The following is a 16,655-nucleotide window of genomic DNA, read 5'->3' on the forward strand; positions in this document are numbered from 1 at the left end:
TACTTGGAAAGTATAACACGGATATCAAAGGACGCTAAGTCCATTAAAGGCTACGTCTTTATGTAGGCCGGTGCAGTCGGTTAAATGGAAATTCTCAGAAATGAATTTGTGATAGCTAAGATCCGACGGGATCAAAGCTGAGAGCCTTACACTCGTGTCGCGAACGAGTAGGCCGAATGGCTATGCCATTATTTTGAGAATGTTCATAGTGGTAAGCTCGTACCTCCAATTTGTGTGCATTGCGATAGTCAAGCCAAAATTGGCTAAGTACAGAGTTAGATGTGGAATGGTAAGTCTAGACTTATAAGTCATAGACATAATACCATTAAACAATTTCTCACAACGGGGTTATCTCGATTGAATACGTGATGTCAAAAGATAACGTAGCGGCCGCTAACTCGCTAACCCGAGGGTAAGCAAATCGTTGTGGAGAAGTTGGAACGAGGAATTGGTCTAAAGCCCTTAGACTAAAAGTTCTATAGTGGATACCGAACCTAGCTGGTACCTAGGTTCAATGGGACAACTAAATTATGGAACAGAACGTGTCACTGTGGGGGTCTCGGACTCCCTACCACTCCTCGTTAGAAACAGTGACTCCCGCGCAAGGTTAGCATGTTGATGCTTTAATGATTTGAATGTCGGTTGACATGTGTGAGTATGCGGGATACTCGGAAAAGAATCACCTATGTGAGAGAGATGTGAGGGTCGCTTCAAAGGAGAATTGATGGGCACAATTCTTCACAAACTCTTGCAGAACCAGGACGGTGAACCACGACCGAAATGGGCACACTCATGAGAACAGAGCATGGTTGGAAGGTTCCTGTGTGAGATATGTCATCGTCTACACAAACGGCAGTCGGTTCAAAGATATCGCGTTCTACCGTACAGCCAGTAGAGTAAACATGTCTTCACAAGGGAAGGTTCAAAGGGTATAGTGATCCCTACCTATCCTATGCAGGGATCGACCGTTGAACACAGTTTGTTTCCGATTTCAAAATACCCTGAAAATCAATTTTTCATTCATGTGGGGGATTGTTGGAAAAAATAGCTTAAAATGGCATAAAATGGCATATTAAGTGGCTATTTTGTGGTACAATTATCAATGGGGTCCACTTCCGATTTGGGTCGGGTCAAAGTGGATTCGGGTTCTTCATAGTGAGACGAAGAGATTGATATATTGTACGCTCAAAACGGATAATGGGTGAATGAGATATTGATTCTCAAAGTAGACTCATTTGAGTTGGAAAATGAAGGGAAAAGGTGAGCTTTTGTCCCACATTGGTTTGGGAAGAGAATTTGCCTCACTATTTATACATGAGCTCTTTTTAAGCTTATTAAATTGTATAGCATAGAGGCTCTCTCTCGCATGTAAGGGGGTGCAAAGGCTTGGATCAAGCCTAATCTCGTGTGCGCAATTTTCCTATTCAACTCAACCACGAAATGAAACTTGGTTTCACTTTCGTGTGCCACCATGAAATAAAATGAATGCAATTTTCCTATCCAACTCAACCACGAAATGAAACTTGGTTTCACTTTCGTGTGCCACCATGAAATAAAATGAATGAAACAATATGTTTCACTGTGAAATTGTTCAATATGTTTCACTGTGAAATTGTTCAATATGTTTCACTGTGAAATTGTTTCGTGTGGCACCTTGGCCAAACCGAAAGTAGTGGCCGAAAATACTACTTAGGTGTTGTTTCGTGTGGCACCTTGGCCAAACCGAAAGTAGTGGCCGAAAATACTACTTAGGTCGAAAGTTTGGCCTGAAACTCTTTTTGTGACTGTTGGGATTTAATTCAGCTGTTATGGAATTAATTTTTTAATTAATTCCAATTTTAATTTTTGAATTAACACCCATGTTAATGGTTGATGTTACAAGAGTTGAAGGGATGCCCCTAAATGCCATAATAAAGGCTATTCACTCCTCATTCCCTATATAAGAAGGGGTAGAGTGCAGCAGAATTTTTCTAAGGGAAAAAGTAACAAAAACACACAAGAAAAATAATTTTTCCAAGCCTCAAAATACCTCTGCTTCTACTCCATTCTTGAAGCTATGTTTTGCCCGTGCTCTCGTTCGCCGGGTTCGTTCGTTTGGGTGCTCAAACGTCGAACCGTTGTACGTTTTATCCTCGGAGACCTAGGCCACAACGCTCCTAGCACTTTTGGGAGGTGGCAAATAAGGTTTTAAGGAAAGAAAGGCACTCGCCTAACTCGTACATTTCTCTCTTCCTTCTTCTTCTTTCTTGTTTTGGATTATGCTTTTAAGCAAAAATCCGTTCTCCCTCTTTTGATATATTAGTTAGATTGAACTTATAATCCGAGGATTATTAGTTTCAATTTGGTTAATATATATTGGTATATCTTTTTCGTAGATATACATGTATATATAACCTTTGGATCCGTTTATATATATTTTTGTGTATATATATATATCGGGTAAATATCCAATAATATTTTATATACTTGTGTGTGTATATAAAAATATTATTTTTGGGTAATTAAATCGATTGTGGTTCATTATCACCAACATTAAAAACGCGACTTAATTAAATAGAGTTCTCAACTACTGACATGCCCTCGACACGGCCATATCGATGGACGTGTCAAAATCTACTGTGCTAGGCGACACAACCTTGTCACGGTGATGTGACTGATGTCCTTGACGTGGCGAAAATTAAACCTTTGAAAATAAAAAGTCGACTAATAAAAATTTTTACCTTAATTTATCATGAATCTCTAAAAATTAAAAATGCTAGCTGTGGGGTTCGAACCCACGCGCACTTATGTGCAGAAGATCTTAAGTCTTCCCCCTTAACCTCTCGGGCAAACTAGCCAATCCATCTATTTTTGTTATTTTAAATTTACTTTTTTTCCTTTGTCGCAATTGTTGAAATTTCACTTTTGATATTTATTGTTTTAAAGTTATTTATTTTCTTTTTATTCCAATTGCAACCGCAAATTATATCATAGATCATACCAAGGTCTACTTTGCATCGTAGACCTTGGTCTAAAACCACGTCATTAATGGTATCAACTAATACATTATGTTTAACAACATTTATTTTATACTATTTTTCATAATATTTGATCTATATGATACATCTATATTTTAATGCACATAAACGCTATATCGTATTTATTTATATCCACTCTGTAGTATGTATATAATATTTCTTCTATGTGCGTGTTTAAAATTTTAAAAAAAATAAAATCTTAATATCCATAAATATGACCTTATTTGTGGTAGCACAAATTTTAGTTTCCTATTTCAAAATGATATTACTTTTATTAAAATGTACATTTTATTAATAGTTGATCTATTATGTATGAGACAAAATTTCTCTCTACTTTAAAAATTTAAATACAAAAAATTTCATTATCTAATCAATCTTTTAGGGAAAGAGTTAATATTTTAAAATATCAATGAGAATTTACAAAATGAATAATTTACATATTATAACAATTGAGGTCTTAATCATATACACAAGGAAAACTTATAAATTTGTATGCTATAATTTCATTGCATCTCTTTAATTACTCTACAACAATATAAGTAAGTCTATTATAAGTTGGATACGGTAGACATGTGGGTGCAAATCCATGAGTTGCCTATGGGATACACATCTGAGTTGATACAGGAACAGATTGGGAATTATTTAGGGGTGTTTGTGAAAAGGGATGATCGCTTTCAGAATATGTCCTGGAGAACCTTTTATCGGATTAGGGTTTCACTATCGGTTGATAAACCATTGAAACGCCGAATGAAGTTTATTAAGCGAATGAAGTTTGTTACTTCTGCGGAATGCTTGGCCATTCTTACAAATTTTGTCGGGGTGCGAGGGATTCGGTGATGCCGGTGGAAGATTACTTGTATGGCTCGGACTTGCGGGCAGGAGGAAGTCGGGGACCGAGGCCGGTCGGTGGCAGCTGGTTACTACCGCTGCCGACGGCAGTGAAGGGGAGTGGCTCGGGAGAAGGAAAATCTGGGGCGGTGCAACGTGGGGTTGGGCTGGTTAGGGAAGCTGAGGTTGAGACCGGTGTGGTTGCTGTTGCTAAGCGCCGGCGGGAGGGGTTGGATGGTGAGGGTGTGCGGTATGAGGTGGAGGGAAGTGATGTTGTGATGGCTGATCATTCAAAAAACTTGCAGCAGGCGGGTACTGGTTCCCAGGCCCGCCCAACCCAATGAGTACTCTTAGTTGGAACTGCCGTGGCTTAGGCAATCCACGGACAGTTCGAGAAATTGTGGACATGGTGTCCAGTAAGAAGTCGGACTTTGTATTTCTGATAGAAACGATGGTGGGACAGGATCATGCAGAACGTCTTCGAATCAAAATTGGTTTTGAAGGGTTGTTCTATGTGGACAATGAGAGGAATGGGGGTGGCTTAGCGTTGCTCTGGAGGAAAAACAATACTGCTACCCTCCTAAGCTACTCTAAGAATCATGTGGATGTGGAGGTTCGATTGGCTGATGATAGAGTTTGGAGAATGACAGGTTTCTACGGCTTTCCAAAGCGGGAAGACAGGAGGGAATCGTGGGAGTTATTGGGGACGCTAAGTGGGAGATCCTCGCTTCCATGGGTTGTAATAGGGGATTTCAATGATCTCCTATATCAGCACGAGAAAAGGGGGGGGGGAACCCGCACCCAAATAGTCTCCTTCGCGGTTTCGGGGAGGCAGTTGATGGTTGTGGTTTGGCGCAGATGGCTATGAGAGGCTATCAATTTACCTGGGAAAAGAGCAAAGGCACGAACAATTGGATTGAGGAGAGGTTGGACAAGGTGTTGGCAACGGCATCTTGGGGGGATGTTAATCCCCATGCAGAGGTACATAATATCCTGACACGTAAATCAGATCACTCGGCCCTTTTTCTCAAAATTGTTGAATCATGCGGGCAGAGGAGAAGGGGTCACAGAGGATTCAGGTTTGAGATGGCCTGGTTGCTGGATGAGGGATGCAGGGAGGTGGTTGAGACAGCCTGGCATGACCGGCGGACTGAGGGTTTGCTGAATTGTCAGCAATATTGTGGGCACAGTCTGATGCGGTGGGGAGGGGACCACTTCCATAAGTTTGGGGACCGAATAAAGCGGATCCGCGCGAAACAGGAGGCCATTAGACATAGGCGTGATCCGGATGCCCTGACCGAATTTCAGAGTCTGGAAATTCAGTTAACCCAGCTGGAAGCTCAGGAGGACACCTTCTGGAGACAGAGGGCGAAACAACATTGGCTGCGTGGTGCTAATGTAAACACAAAGTTTTACCACAGGTATGCCTCTGCCCGGAAAAAGAAGAATTTAATTGCTAAATTAAAGAATGATGATGGGGATTGGGTGGAGGGAGAGAATATGAATGTGCTTATTATGAGGTACTTTGAGGGGATTTTTGCTACAAATAATGTTACATGCAGTGATCCTTTGTTTAATGATTTTGCCCCACGTGTCACCCCGGCACAAAACATGGCCCTTTTGCGCCCCTTTGATATTGATGAGGTTAGAACTGCAGTATTTTCTATGTTCCCGGATAAAGCCCCAGGGCCAGATGGTATGAACCCAGGTTTCTACCAACATTTTTGGGATGTGGTGGGAGTGGATGTATCTGGATTTATTGTTAACACCCTCAACTCGCGAATCCTGCCGAATGGATTGAATGATACGAATATAGTACTGATCCCTAAGAAAAATGTGCCTGAAACGGTTGGGGACATGCGGCCAATTGCTCTCAGTAATGTACTGTACAGGATTATGGCTAAGATGATAACCAATAGAATGAAACCACTTATGGAAAATCTAATATCAGATTCCCAGAGTGCTTTCATTTCAGGGAGGTTGATCACAGATAATATCCTGGTGGCTTCGGAGGTTGGCCACTTTCTAAATCGGAAGCAATGTGGTAATGTGGGATGGGGAGCTCTAAAGTTAGATATGGCAAAGGCATATGATAGAATGGAGTGGCCTTTTCTGAAGAAGATGTTACAGGTAATGGGATTTGATAAGGGGTGGATTGATTTGATTATGACATGTGTGACGACTGTGACATATCAGGTTGTGGTAAATGGTGTGCCTGGAGGAAAAATAATCCCAACACGAGGTCTCAGGCAAGGCGACCCCCTTTCACCTTATTTGTTCATTATATGTGCAGAAGGATTATCTTTATTATTACAAAAAGCTGAGCTGGCAGGTTCAATTCATGGATGTAGAGTGGCTAGAGGGGCACCCCCAGTGTCACATTTCTTCTTTGCAGATGACAGCTTATTGTTTTTCAAGGCAAACTTACAGGAGGCTAGTGTGATAAAACAATGTCTGCTGAGGTATGAGAATTTATCTGGTCAGATGGTTAATTATCATAAATCAAATATTTGTTTTAGCAAGAATACCTCAAGGGAGGATAGGGATCTCGTGGCTAATTGTTTAGGCGTGGATCAGGCACCAAACTTTGGGAAATATTTAGGGCTTCCGTCATTCATTGGGAGAAATAAAAGGGCAGTCTTCTCTTATGTGGAGGATAAAATCAAACAGAGAATTGGATCATGGAATAAGAAGCTGTTGTCACAAGCAGGAAAAGAGGTACTTTTGAAAAGTGTGGCTCAATCTATGCCTACCTTCTTAATGAGTATTTTCTTATTGCCTGATACAGTCTGTTTATCTATTGAGAGGACAATGAACAGATACTGGTGGGGAAAAGGGGTGGACAGAGGGATCCATTGGAAGGCCTGGGATAAATTGTGTGTTCCTAAGAGATATGGGGGTTTGGGATTTAAAGATCTTCGTTCTTTTAACCTGGCTATGTTAGGGAAGCAGGCATGGAGATTTCTTACTAATCCAACCTCTCTTGCAGCAAGAATATATAAAGCCCGTTACTACCCGACGACTTCCTTTATTGATGCAAAGATATGGAATTGTCCCAATTATTGTTGGCGGAGTATAATGGCTGCCCATGAAATAGTTTGCTCTGGAGTCAGGAGAAGGATTGGAAATGGGGGAAAAACTCTGATCTGGGGACATCCCTGGTTGCCTGATGATCCAAGTCCTTTAATACAAACAGTAATGCCTGAGGAACTGCGTGAGGCGAGGGTTGTAGGTTTGATTGACCAGCAAACGAAAACATGGGATCCTCATATTTTATGCGATTTGTTTGAACCTGACGATGTGGCTCGTATATCTAGGATCCCTGTGAGTCCGGAGTATGAGGACTCGTGGTATTGGTATAAAGATCCAAGGGGTGAATATTCTGTTAAAAATGCATATAGGCAGATTGTTGGAGATTTTGTAAATAATTCTGGTGCCTTTGATAAGTGGATCACATTGTGGAAGTTGAAAGTCCCACCCAAATGGAAAACCTTTTTGTGGAGAGCCTTATGTGATATCCTCCCAACCACAAACAACCTGATTATAAAGAGAGTATAAATTGATCCTACATGCCCAATGTGTGATACATCCCATGAGAATGTTATGCATACATTAACTTCTTGTGATTATTCTAGAATTGTTTGGAATATTTCGGGTTTGCCTGTTACAAATATTATTGCTGCTACTTTTCCAGAATGGATAATGGGTGCTATGGCTAACTTAACGGAGGAGCAATTTGCCACACTGGTAGGAGTTCTATATCATTTATGGAATGCCCGGAACGAAGCTGTATGGAAGAGGGCATTACCACGACCTCCCACTACATGGAGGCGTGCTGCCACGGCAAGACTGGCGTATATCCAAGCCCACTGCCCGGGCAGTGTTCACGCAGCGCAGCCACCTGCACCGGCGCTCCAGGGACGTCCGCGCTGCTTCTTCGACGGAGGTTTTCGACCGCAGTCGGGCGACGCGGCTTACAGCGTTGTATTACTACACCCGGATGGTTCGTTCAAGGCGGCAACAAATGGCAAGCTCACGAGATGTTTTTCACCTCTTATGGCGGAGGCCCTAGCATGCAAAGAAGCGTTATCATGGCTTAAGGAGCGGAACGAACTCGATGTGGATATGCTGACTGATTGCACACAACTACGACATCACTTACGATCTAGTCCTACGACCATCCTATCTTATGAAGGGGTGGTGGAGGATCAATGTCGGGCAACTATGGCCCTTTTTACGTATTGCTCTTTAAATATTGTCTCGTACAATATATCAATCTCTTCGTCTCACTACGAAGAGCCGAATCCACTTTGACCCGACCCAAATCGGGGGTGGATCCCACTGATAATTGTACCACAAAATAGCCACTTAAAATGCCTTTTTAATGCTATTTTTTCAACATTGATCAGGAACACTCTATGTATTGGGACTATGTCCCTCCTGACTGCTTGATTCCTTTCATTAATTAAAATATGCAAATATACTTGGCTTTCAAAAAAAGTCTATTATAATCATGTCACTTTAAATAAAATAAATTAAGTTTTACTAACTTATCGAAATAGCATTAAGAAGACTTAATTTATTTTACTATGAAAATTGTTAGGACATAATTTTTATTCTGGATTTTAACTATCTACAACAATACTCTTGTTTCCTACTACTTTTATCGAAATATATATATATATATATATATATATATATATATATATATATATATATATATATATATATATATATATATATATATATATATATATATGCACGAATATATATACTAGTTAAGACACAAGGGCTGCGAGTACTAGCACCAATTAAGAACAAGGTCTCATACTACGGTTGATCATAAATTCAAGAACCACATGTTTAGCCTCTGAACATTGAGGCAAAAATGAAATAAATGATAAACGAATTGAAGAACATAGGAAAACACATTTAATCTACGAAGAAATCTTGACTCCAAGCCTTCCCAAAATATAAAGATGTCTTCTAGAGAGTGGTTGAAACTATCAAAAATGTCTTGGATCATTTTCTTGAAATCTGTGGTCGATCGGAAAGCCCGTAAAAGGATTAAAAATGCGACTTAATTAAATAGAGTTCTCAACTACTGGCATGCCCTCGACATGACCATATCGATGGACGTTTCAAAATCTACTGTGCTAGGCGACACAACCTTGTCACGGTGATATGACTGATGTCCTTGACGTGGCGAAAATTAAACCTTTGAAAATAAAAAGTTGACTAATAAAAAATTTTACCGTAATTTATCCCGAATCTCTAAAAAAGAATGCTAGCTATGGGGTTCGAACTCGATCTTAAGTCTTCCCCCTTAACCTCTCGGGCAAACTAGCCAATCCATCTATTTTTGTTATTTTAAATTTACATTTTTTCCTTTGTCGCAATTGTTGAAATTTCACTTTTCATATTTATTGTTTTAAAGTTATTTATTTTCTTTTTATTTCAATTGCAACCGCAAATTATATCATAGATCATACCAAGGTCTACTTTGCATCGTAGACCTTGGTCTAAAACCACGTCATTAATGGTATCAACTAATACATTATGTTTAATAACATTTATTTTATACTATTTTTCTTAATATTTGATCTATATGATACATCTAAATTTTAATGCACATAAACACTATATCATATTTATTTATATCCACTCTGTAGTATGTATATAATATTTCTTCTATGTGCGTGTTTAAAATTTAAAAAAAATAAAATCTTAATATCCATAAATATGACCTTATTTGTGGTAGCACAAATTTTAGTTTCCTATTTCAAAACGATATTACTTTTATTAAAATGTACATTTTATTAATAGTTGATCTATTATGTATGAGACAAAATTTCACTCTACTTTAAAAATTTAAATACAAAAATTTCTTTATCTAATCAATCTTTTAGGGAAAGAGTTAATATTTTAAAATATCAATGAGAATTTACAAGATGAATAATTTACATATTATAACAATTGAGGTCTTAATCATATACACAAGGAAATCTTATAAATTTGTATGCTATAATTTCATTGCATCTCTTTAATTACTCTACCACAATATAAGTAAGTCTATTATAATCATGTCACTTTAAATAAAATAAATCAAGTTTTACTAACTTATCGAAATTGCATTAAGAAGACTTAATTTATTTTAATATGAAAATTGTTAGGACATAATTTTTATTCTGGATTATAACTATCTACAACAATACTCTTGTTTACTACTACTTTTATTGAAATATATATATATATATATATATATATATATATATATATATATATATATATATATATATATATATATAGGCACGAATATATATACTAGTTAAGACACAAGGGCTGCGAGTACTAGCACCAATTAAGAACAAGGTCTCATACTACGGTTGATCATAAATTCAAGAACCACATATTTAGCCTCTGAACATTGAGGTAAAAATGAAATAAACGATAAACGAATTGAAGAACATAGAAAAACACATTTAATCTACGAAGAAGTCTTGACTCCAAGCCTTCCCAAAATATAAAGATGTCTTCTAGAGAGTGGTTGAAACTATCAAAAATGTCTTGGATCATTTTCTTGAAATCTGTGGTCGATCGGAAAACCCGTAAAAGGATTAAAAACACGACTTAATTAAATAGAGTTCTCAACTACTGGCATGCCCTCGACACGGCCATATCGATGGACGTGTCAAAATCTACTGTGCTAGGCGACACAACCTTGTCACGGTGATATGACTGATGTCCTTGACGTGGCGAAAATTAAACCTTTGAAAATAAAAAGTCGACTAATAAAAAATTTTACCTTAATTTATCTCGAATCTCTAAAAATTAAAAATGCTAGCTGTGGGGTTCAAACCCACGCGCACTTATGTGCAGAAGATCTTAAGTCTTCCCCCTTAACCTCTCGGGCAAACTAGCCAATCCATTTGTTTTTGTTATTTTAAATTTACTTTTTTTCCTTTGTCGCAATTGTTGAAATTTCACTTTTCATATTTATTGTTTTAAAGTTATTTATTTTCCTTTTATTCCAATTGCAGCCGCAAATTATATCATAGATCATACCAAGGTCTACTTTACATCGTAGACCTTGGTCTAAAACCATGTCATTAATGGTATCAGCTAATACATTATGTTTAATAACATTTATTTTATACTATTTTTCATAATATTTGATCTATATGATACATCTAAATTTTAATGCACATAAACACTATATCATATTTATTTATATCCACTCTGTAGTATGAATATAATATTTCTTCTATGTGCGTGTTTAAAATTTAAAAAAATAAATAAACAAATAAATCATAAAAACTTAATATTCATAAATATGACCTTATTTATTGTAGTACAAATTTTAGTTTCCTATTTCAAAACGATATTACTTTTATTAAAATGTACATTTTATTAATAGTTGATCTACTATGTATGAGACAAAATTTCTCTCTACTTTAAAAATTTAAATACAAAAATTTCATTATCTAATCAATCTTTTAGGGAAAGGGTTAATATTTTAAAATATCAATGAGAATTGGCAAGATGAATAATTTACATATAATAACAATTGAGGTCTTAATCATATACACAAAGAAAACTTGTAAATTTGTATGCTATAATTTCATTGCATCTCTTTAATTACTCTACAAAAATATAAGTAAGTCTATTATAATCATGTCACTTTAAATAAAATAAATTAAGTTTTACTAACTTATCGAAATCGCATTAAGAAGACTTAATTTATTTTAATATGAAACTTGTTAGCACATAACTTTTATTCTGGATTATAACTATCTACAACAATACTCTTGTTTACTACTACTTTTATTGCAATTTGAAAATACTCATTTTGATTATATTGAAAATAATCATTTATATTTTATATTAATTAATTTTTATATTTAAAAAGAGAAAATTTCAATTTTGGTCCACTGACTATTAAAGGTGAGTTAATTGCAGCACTTGACTATCAAAAATGTTAATTTAGTACCTTGAGTATGCGATTTCTATCAATTTTGGTCACGCCGGCCAAATTACCGGTGATTTGTGACCGGAAAAACACAAGTCAATAATTGGACCGATTTGGAAGGGGCAAAATAGTATTTTTCATCTTGTTTCTACGATTTGTCGACCAAATTAGGAGCATACCCGACCCGCATATAACTAATTTGCCCTACATATATTGTCGCTGGTTGTTGTTCCTTCCCAGACGAATCGAAGCAAATTAGGAGGAAGAGGAAGACGGAGATTACAATAACGTAGACGAAGGTTTCAAAGTCGCGATTCTTCTTACGTGGGTATGAGTAGTGTATATTCTTCTTCTTCCAATACTAGTAATGAGTACTATGAATTTGGGGAAAGGTTCTCAATTCTCCATTGTAGATGTGGTCACCAACTAAAGATTCGAACTTCATGGACTAATGAGAATCTAGGTCGAAGATTTTGGCAGTGCTCCGGTGGTAGTGTAAGGAAAAAAAAAATTCAGTGTTCCAGTTTGAAAAGAAATTGATTTGGTTTTTGTTTGGTTTCTGAATTTTGTTTAAATCAGAGTCAAAGGCAGGATGGGTGTGGATTTGTGGAATTGTATGATCCTCCAATGTGTTACCGTTCGAAGCGAATAATTCCGGGATTGCTTAAACGCATTAATAGACTAGAGGAAGATATAAGAACACTGAATATGAAGATTGAATGTGATAAGAAGGAGGCTGGAAATGTGTTGAAGAAGATTGTAGGAATAATGATTTTAATTTTTGTAGGCTATATTGGTAGTTAGTATTGTGGCAGTGATCTTTGAATTGTGTAGTTGTATGAAATGACATTTGAATTGTGTAATGTATGAAATGGCCTTTGAATTCTAATGTATGAAGTTATCCATTTGGTAATGAATTGCTCATTTGAGTGAAGTCATGAATTGGTAATGAATTGCTCATTTGCAAACTGTCATTTGGTAATGAATTGCAAACTGTCATTTGGTAATGAATTGCAAACTGTCAAAACAGGTAATGAATTGCAAACTGTCAAGTAATGAAATTTTTCAAAGTCATCATCTTCCTTCATTGATCCTGTGAATTCAAACTGTGAATAGAAACTGACCAATACAACTTAGCATTTGCATTTGCAATTCTAGTGTCAATACAGTTTGAAAAGCCAAAAACCAATAAAACTTAGCATTTGCATTTCAAAAGCCAAAAACCAATACATTTGCAATTCTCCATTACAGTTTCAAAAACCAAAAATCATAGTCTAAACTTAATTCACTCAATGTTGATAGCATCATTGTTTCCATGAAATTTGGACTTGAAGGTGGTCTTGCTCCTTGTATAGTAGGGCTTCTTACGATTCGATTGCCTTGTCTTTGTGGCCTTGCTGTTGCCTCCTTGATCAGTAGACTCATCCTACTTAATAGGAACTGGATGACTAGCTTCTTCCTGCTGCTGCCTAGAAACTGGATCACTTGCCTCCTGCTGATTTTGCTGGTTAGGAACATGATCAGTAGCTTCCTCCGGCTGATGATGCTGCCTAGGAACATTTGTAGTAATGTTGATGGGGATTTGTTTGGTGGAATAAATTACATTTTTCTTTGGCTTCAAGTAAAACAATAAAATTGTGTTAGTGGGGATTTAAAAACAACAGTATAAATTAATGGAGTAACTATAAAATCATAGAGTATAATACCTTTTGTTTTGGGTTTGGATTTGAAGGACACTTTCTTGAATTATGGCCAGTTTTCTTGCAAATAGTGCAATGCAATAGGATATGCTTTCTAGACACTTTAAACCCATCTTCACTAAACTTTGGCTGCACATCTCCACCAGATCTCAGACTAAGCTTTTTTGGCCTTCCAACCTTGGCAGAATAGATAGGTGGCAGTGGGGGATCTCTGGTACTCAGTGACCATTCATTAGGCCCTGCCATGGGGTTAATGGAGCAACTATATATCTTCATATATGTTTCCTTGGAATAACAAGGATGGACATAATCATAGTGTGCTCCTTGCCCATATTTCTTCCAAATTGAACAGATTGCATGCTTGCAAGGAATCCCGGACAAATCCCAATTCCTACATGAACAAGTTTTCCTTTCCAGACCCACCTGATGTTGGCCCCCCATATAACTGTTGCACCTCAAATTTGAAAAAGTCACATTGAGTGGACAAACAACCTGCTTCCTGCTTCTCTATTTTCTTCAATTTTCCAACAATTGATGGACATATCATTGACTTCCATCCAGCTGCTTTTTGTCTTTGCTAAAAAAACTTACTCATTAGCATTTTCCTTATAGTCTCTAGGCAGTCTAGGATTGGTTGATCCCTAGCACCAAGTAATGCTGCATTGAATGACTCACATATGTTGTTTACCAACATATCACAGTGAGTGTGTGTTGAGAAGTGAGACCTACTCCACTCTGTTGGAGACTTGTCACCCAACCATTGATAAGCTTCCTCATCTAAGGCCCTAAGGTTGTGTAGTGCACTAGTATAAGAATTCAGAGTTGTTACCCTAGCACATTCCCAAAGAGCATCCTTCAATGCCTTCCCTTGAAACCCTACCACTTTCATGTTTGAGTGGAGGTGCCTCACACAAAACCTGTGCTCCACACCAGGTATGATTCTTCAAATGCTAGGATCAAACCTTTCTGCTTATCACTTCTAAAAGCATAGTCATGTTCTCTATCTTTTGTTATCTCCAAGTCTTCAGCAAGGAATTGTAAAAACCAAGACCAAGACTCCCTCTTTTCCCCTTCAACAATAGCATAGGCAAGTGGGAAAAGACTGTCATTAGCATCAACACTCGCTGCAGTCAAAAGCATCCCACCTGATCCACTTCTCAAGTGACATCCATCCATACCTATTAGGGGTCTACAATGTCTGAATCCTTGTTTGGAAGCATCCCAGCAAATGTACATTCTTAAAAATCTTTCCTGCCCAGTTTCCCCATCTTGCAAGTCACTGAGCTTCACAAAATACCTAGTCCTAGGGTTTGTCCTATCCATTTCAGCATAGTAGCTCCATATCTTCTTGAAGTTGTCTTCAGCATCACCAATTCTTTGTTTCTTGGCCTTCCACATAGCCCTGTAGGCTTGTTGATCACTTAAATAGAACCCCTCTTCACTAGTAACTGTATCCGTGAATTTTTTCATCATCCATTTTGGGTTGTTATTTAATTGTTTGGCCAACCTATTTGCAACCACACCAACTTTTACCATTGAATTCTCATAAACCCAAGAACAACCTTCATGCACATCAACCATGTTTAAAATCCTCCAAACATGTGAGTGAAGCACTTTCCTCAGTCCTATTCTCCAAGGACACCCATCCTGTGAACACTCAACTATAACCCTCAAAGCATCATTCTTAATAGTTCTGATATCTTTCTCATTTTTGAAACCATAATTCTGCACTGCTTCTCTAAATTGTTTCTTAGAGGCAAAGGTCATGCCTAATGTAAACTCTGGATCATTCATGTCAGTAGCTTCTCTAAAAACAGGCCATTTACTTTCCCCATCACTATCAGAATCAACTACAGAAGCATCATTAGAAAAATTTATCTCATCCCAATCATATGAGACTATTTCACATTGTTCTTTCTGTTTTTTGGTTAACTCTAGATCAGTCATGTTTAACTCTAGATCAGTCATGTTTAACTCTAGATCATTCATGTTTAACTCTATATCATTCATAGTTAACTCTGCCTTGAATTCACTTTTAACCACAACTTTTTGAAGTTTATTCCCAACACCACCCTTGTCATCATTATTCAAACACTCAACATCAACCTCCAACTCACTTTCCCATTCACCCTCACACTCAAGTTCATTAACTTCAGCTTGAATAAAATCATTTTCATCCATAGTTTCTATCAAAATCTCCAACATTTTACCTTCATCCTCTGCTTCTCTAAGACAGTTTGCAACATCTATATCATTTTGTAGCAACTTACACATACCATGTCCACCATGATAAATGTATGCTCCTATTGAAGAATACCCTAGATCTTCAATCTTATCCTTAAAGAATTGTAGACACAGATCCTTAGCTTGCACCTTGTCATATATTTCTACATCACCCCCCCTCTCCATGTATTTAATTTCACCTTGCCAATTAATTACACCATTATGGAAGATAAACACATGAAAATGGCCAAGATCATCTCTTGTAAAGTAGCCACATAATAAAATAACAATATAAATGAAATATAAGTACTCCTAACTCCAATATATGCACAAAACACATCAACCAAAATATAGACATAGTGGTCCCACATAGCTCAGCCTATACACAGAACACAACAAAGGCATAAAGAAACTGGTCCCCACAAAGAATAATATATCAACAGAAACATACAAACAAGATTCCACAACACCCACTGAGCACTCAAATGAACACTCAACTTTAAGCTAAAATTGGTCCCCACATGTAAGTTTCTGAGCATATTTAAAGCACACTAACACTCACTGAACACTCAACTTTAAGCTCAAATTGGTCCCCACATGTAAGTTTCTGAGCATATTTAAAGCACACTAACACCCACCGCCAATTTCACACAAATTAAGTAAAGTAATCTCAAAGTCTTACCACTGACAGCCATTCGATTGCCTTGTCTGCAGCGCGAGTAAATGGAGACTGTTCACTTCACTGGAGCGCGAGTAAATGGAGCTTTCTTCCTTCGTCGATGGAGTCTGATTCTCTTCACTGGAGCTTTCTCTTCATTGGAGCTTACTTCCTTCGTCGAATGAATTAGGTTTCACAGGTGGGTTAGTGGAGTCAATTAGAATTAGGCGGGTAGAATTACATTTAGGCGGGTCGGGTAA

General features: G+C 37.4%; 1 protein-coding gene and 2 non-coding genes across 3 annotated transcripts; 1 reads left to right on the forward strand and 2 right to left on the reverse strand.

Moving 5' to 3' along the window:
- Positions 1–2,753: 2,753 nt before the first annotated feature.
- Positions 2,754–2,836, reverse strand: TRNAL-UAA. Its single transcript has one exon. It is a non-coding gene; the product is annotated as a tRNA-Leu (tRNA).
- Positions 2,837–4,251: 1,415 nt separating this feature from the next.
- On the forward strand, positions 4,252–12,618 carry LOC109148635. Its single transcript, XM_019296370.1, has 6 exons — positions 4,252–4,584; positions 4,704–4,826; positions 4,899–5,266; positions 5,408–7,342; positions 7,481–8,063; positions 12,394–12,618. The coding sequence occupies exons 1-6, from the start codon at positions 4,252–4,254 to the stop codon at positions 12,616–12,618; spliced, it is 3,567 nt and encodes a 1,188-aa protein (XP_019151915.1).
- On the reverse strand, positions 10,684–10,766 carry TRNAL-UAA. The gene has a single exon. It is a non-coding gene; the product is annotated as a tRNA-Leu (tRNA).
- Positions 12,619–16,655: the final 4,037 nt, after the last annotated feature.

The sequence above is a fragment of the Ipomoea nil genome, unplaced genomic scaffold (genome assembly GCF_001879475.1).
Source record: "Ipomoea nil cultivar Tokyo-kokei standard unplaced genomic scaffold, Asagao_1.1 scaffold2144, whole genome shotgun sequence".
Taxonomy (NCBI): Eukaryota; Viridiplantae; Streptophyta; class Magnoliopsida; order Solanales; family Convolvulaceae; genus Ipomoea; species Ipomoea nil.

Excerpts from the sequence above, each read along its gene's own strand:
- LOC109148635 (XM_019296370.1), top strand. The coding sequence starts at position 4,252 with ATGGTGTCCAGTAAGAAGTCGGACTTTGTATTTCTGATAGAAACGATG. Across the intron at positions 4,585-4,703 it reads GATCCTCGCTTCCATGGGTT|ATGGCTATGAGAGGCTATCA; the intron begins GTAATAGGGGAT and ends GGTTTGGCGCAG. Across the intron at positions 8,064-12,393 it reads TGGTGGAGGATCAATGTCGG|AGTCAAAGGCAGGATGGGTG; the intron begins GCAACTATGGCC and ends TGTTTAAATCAG.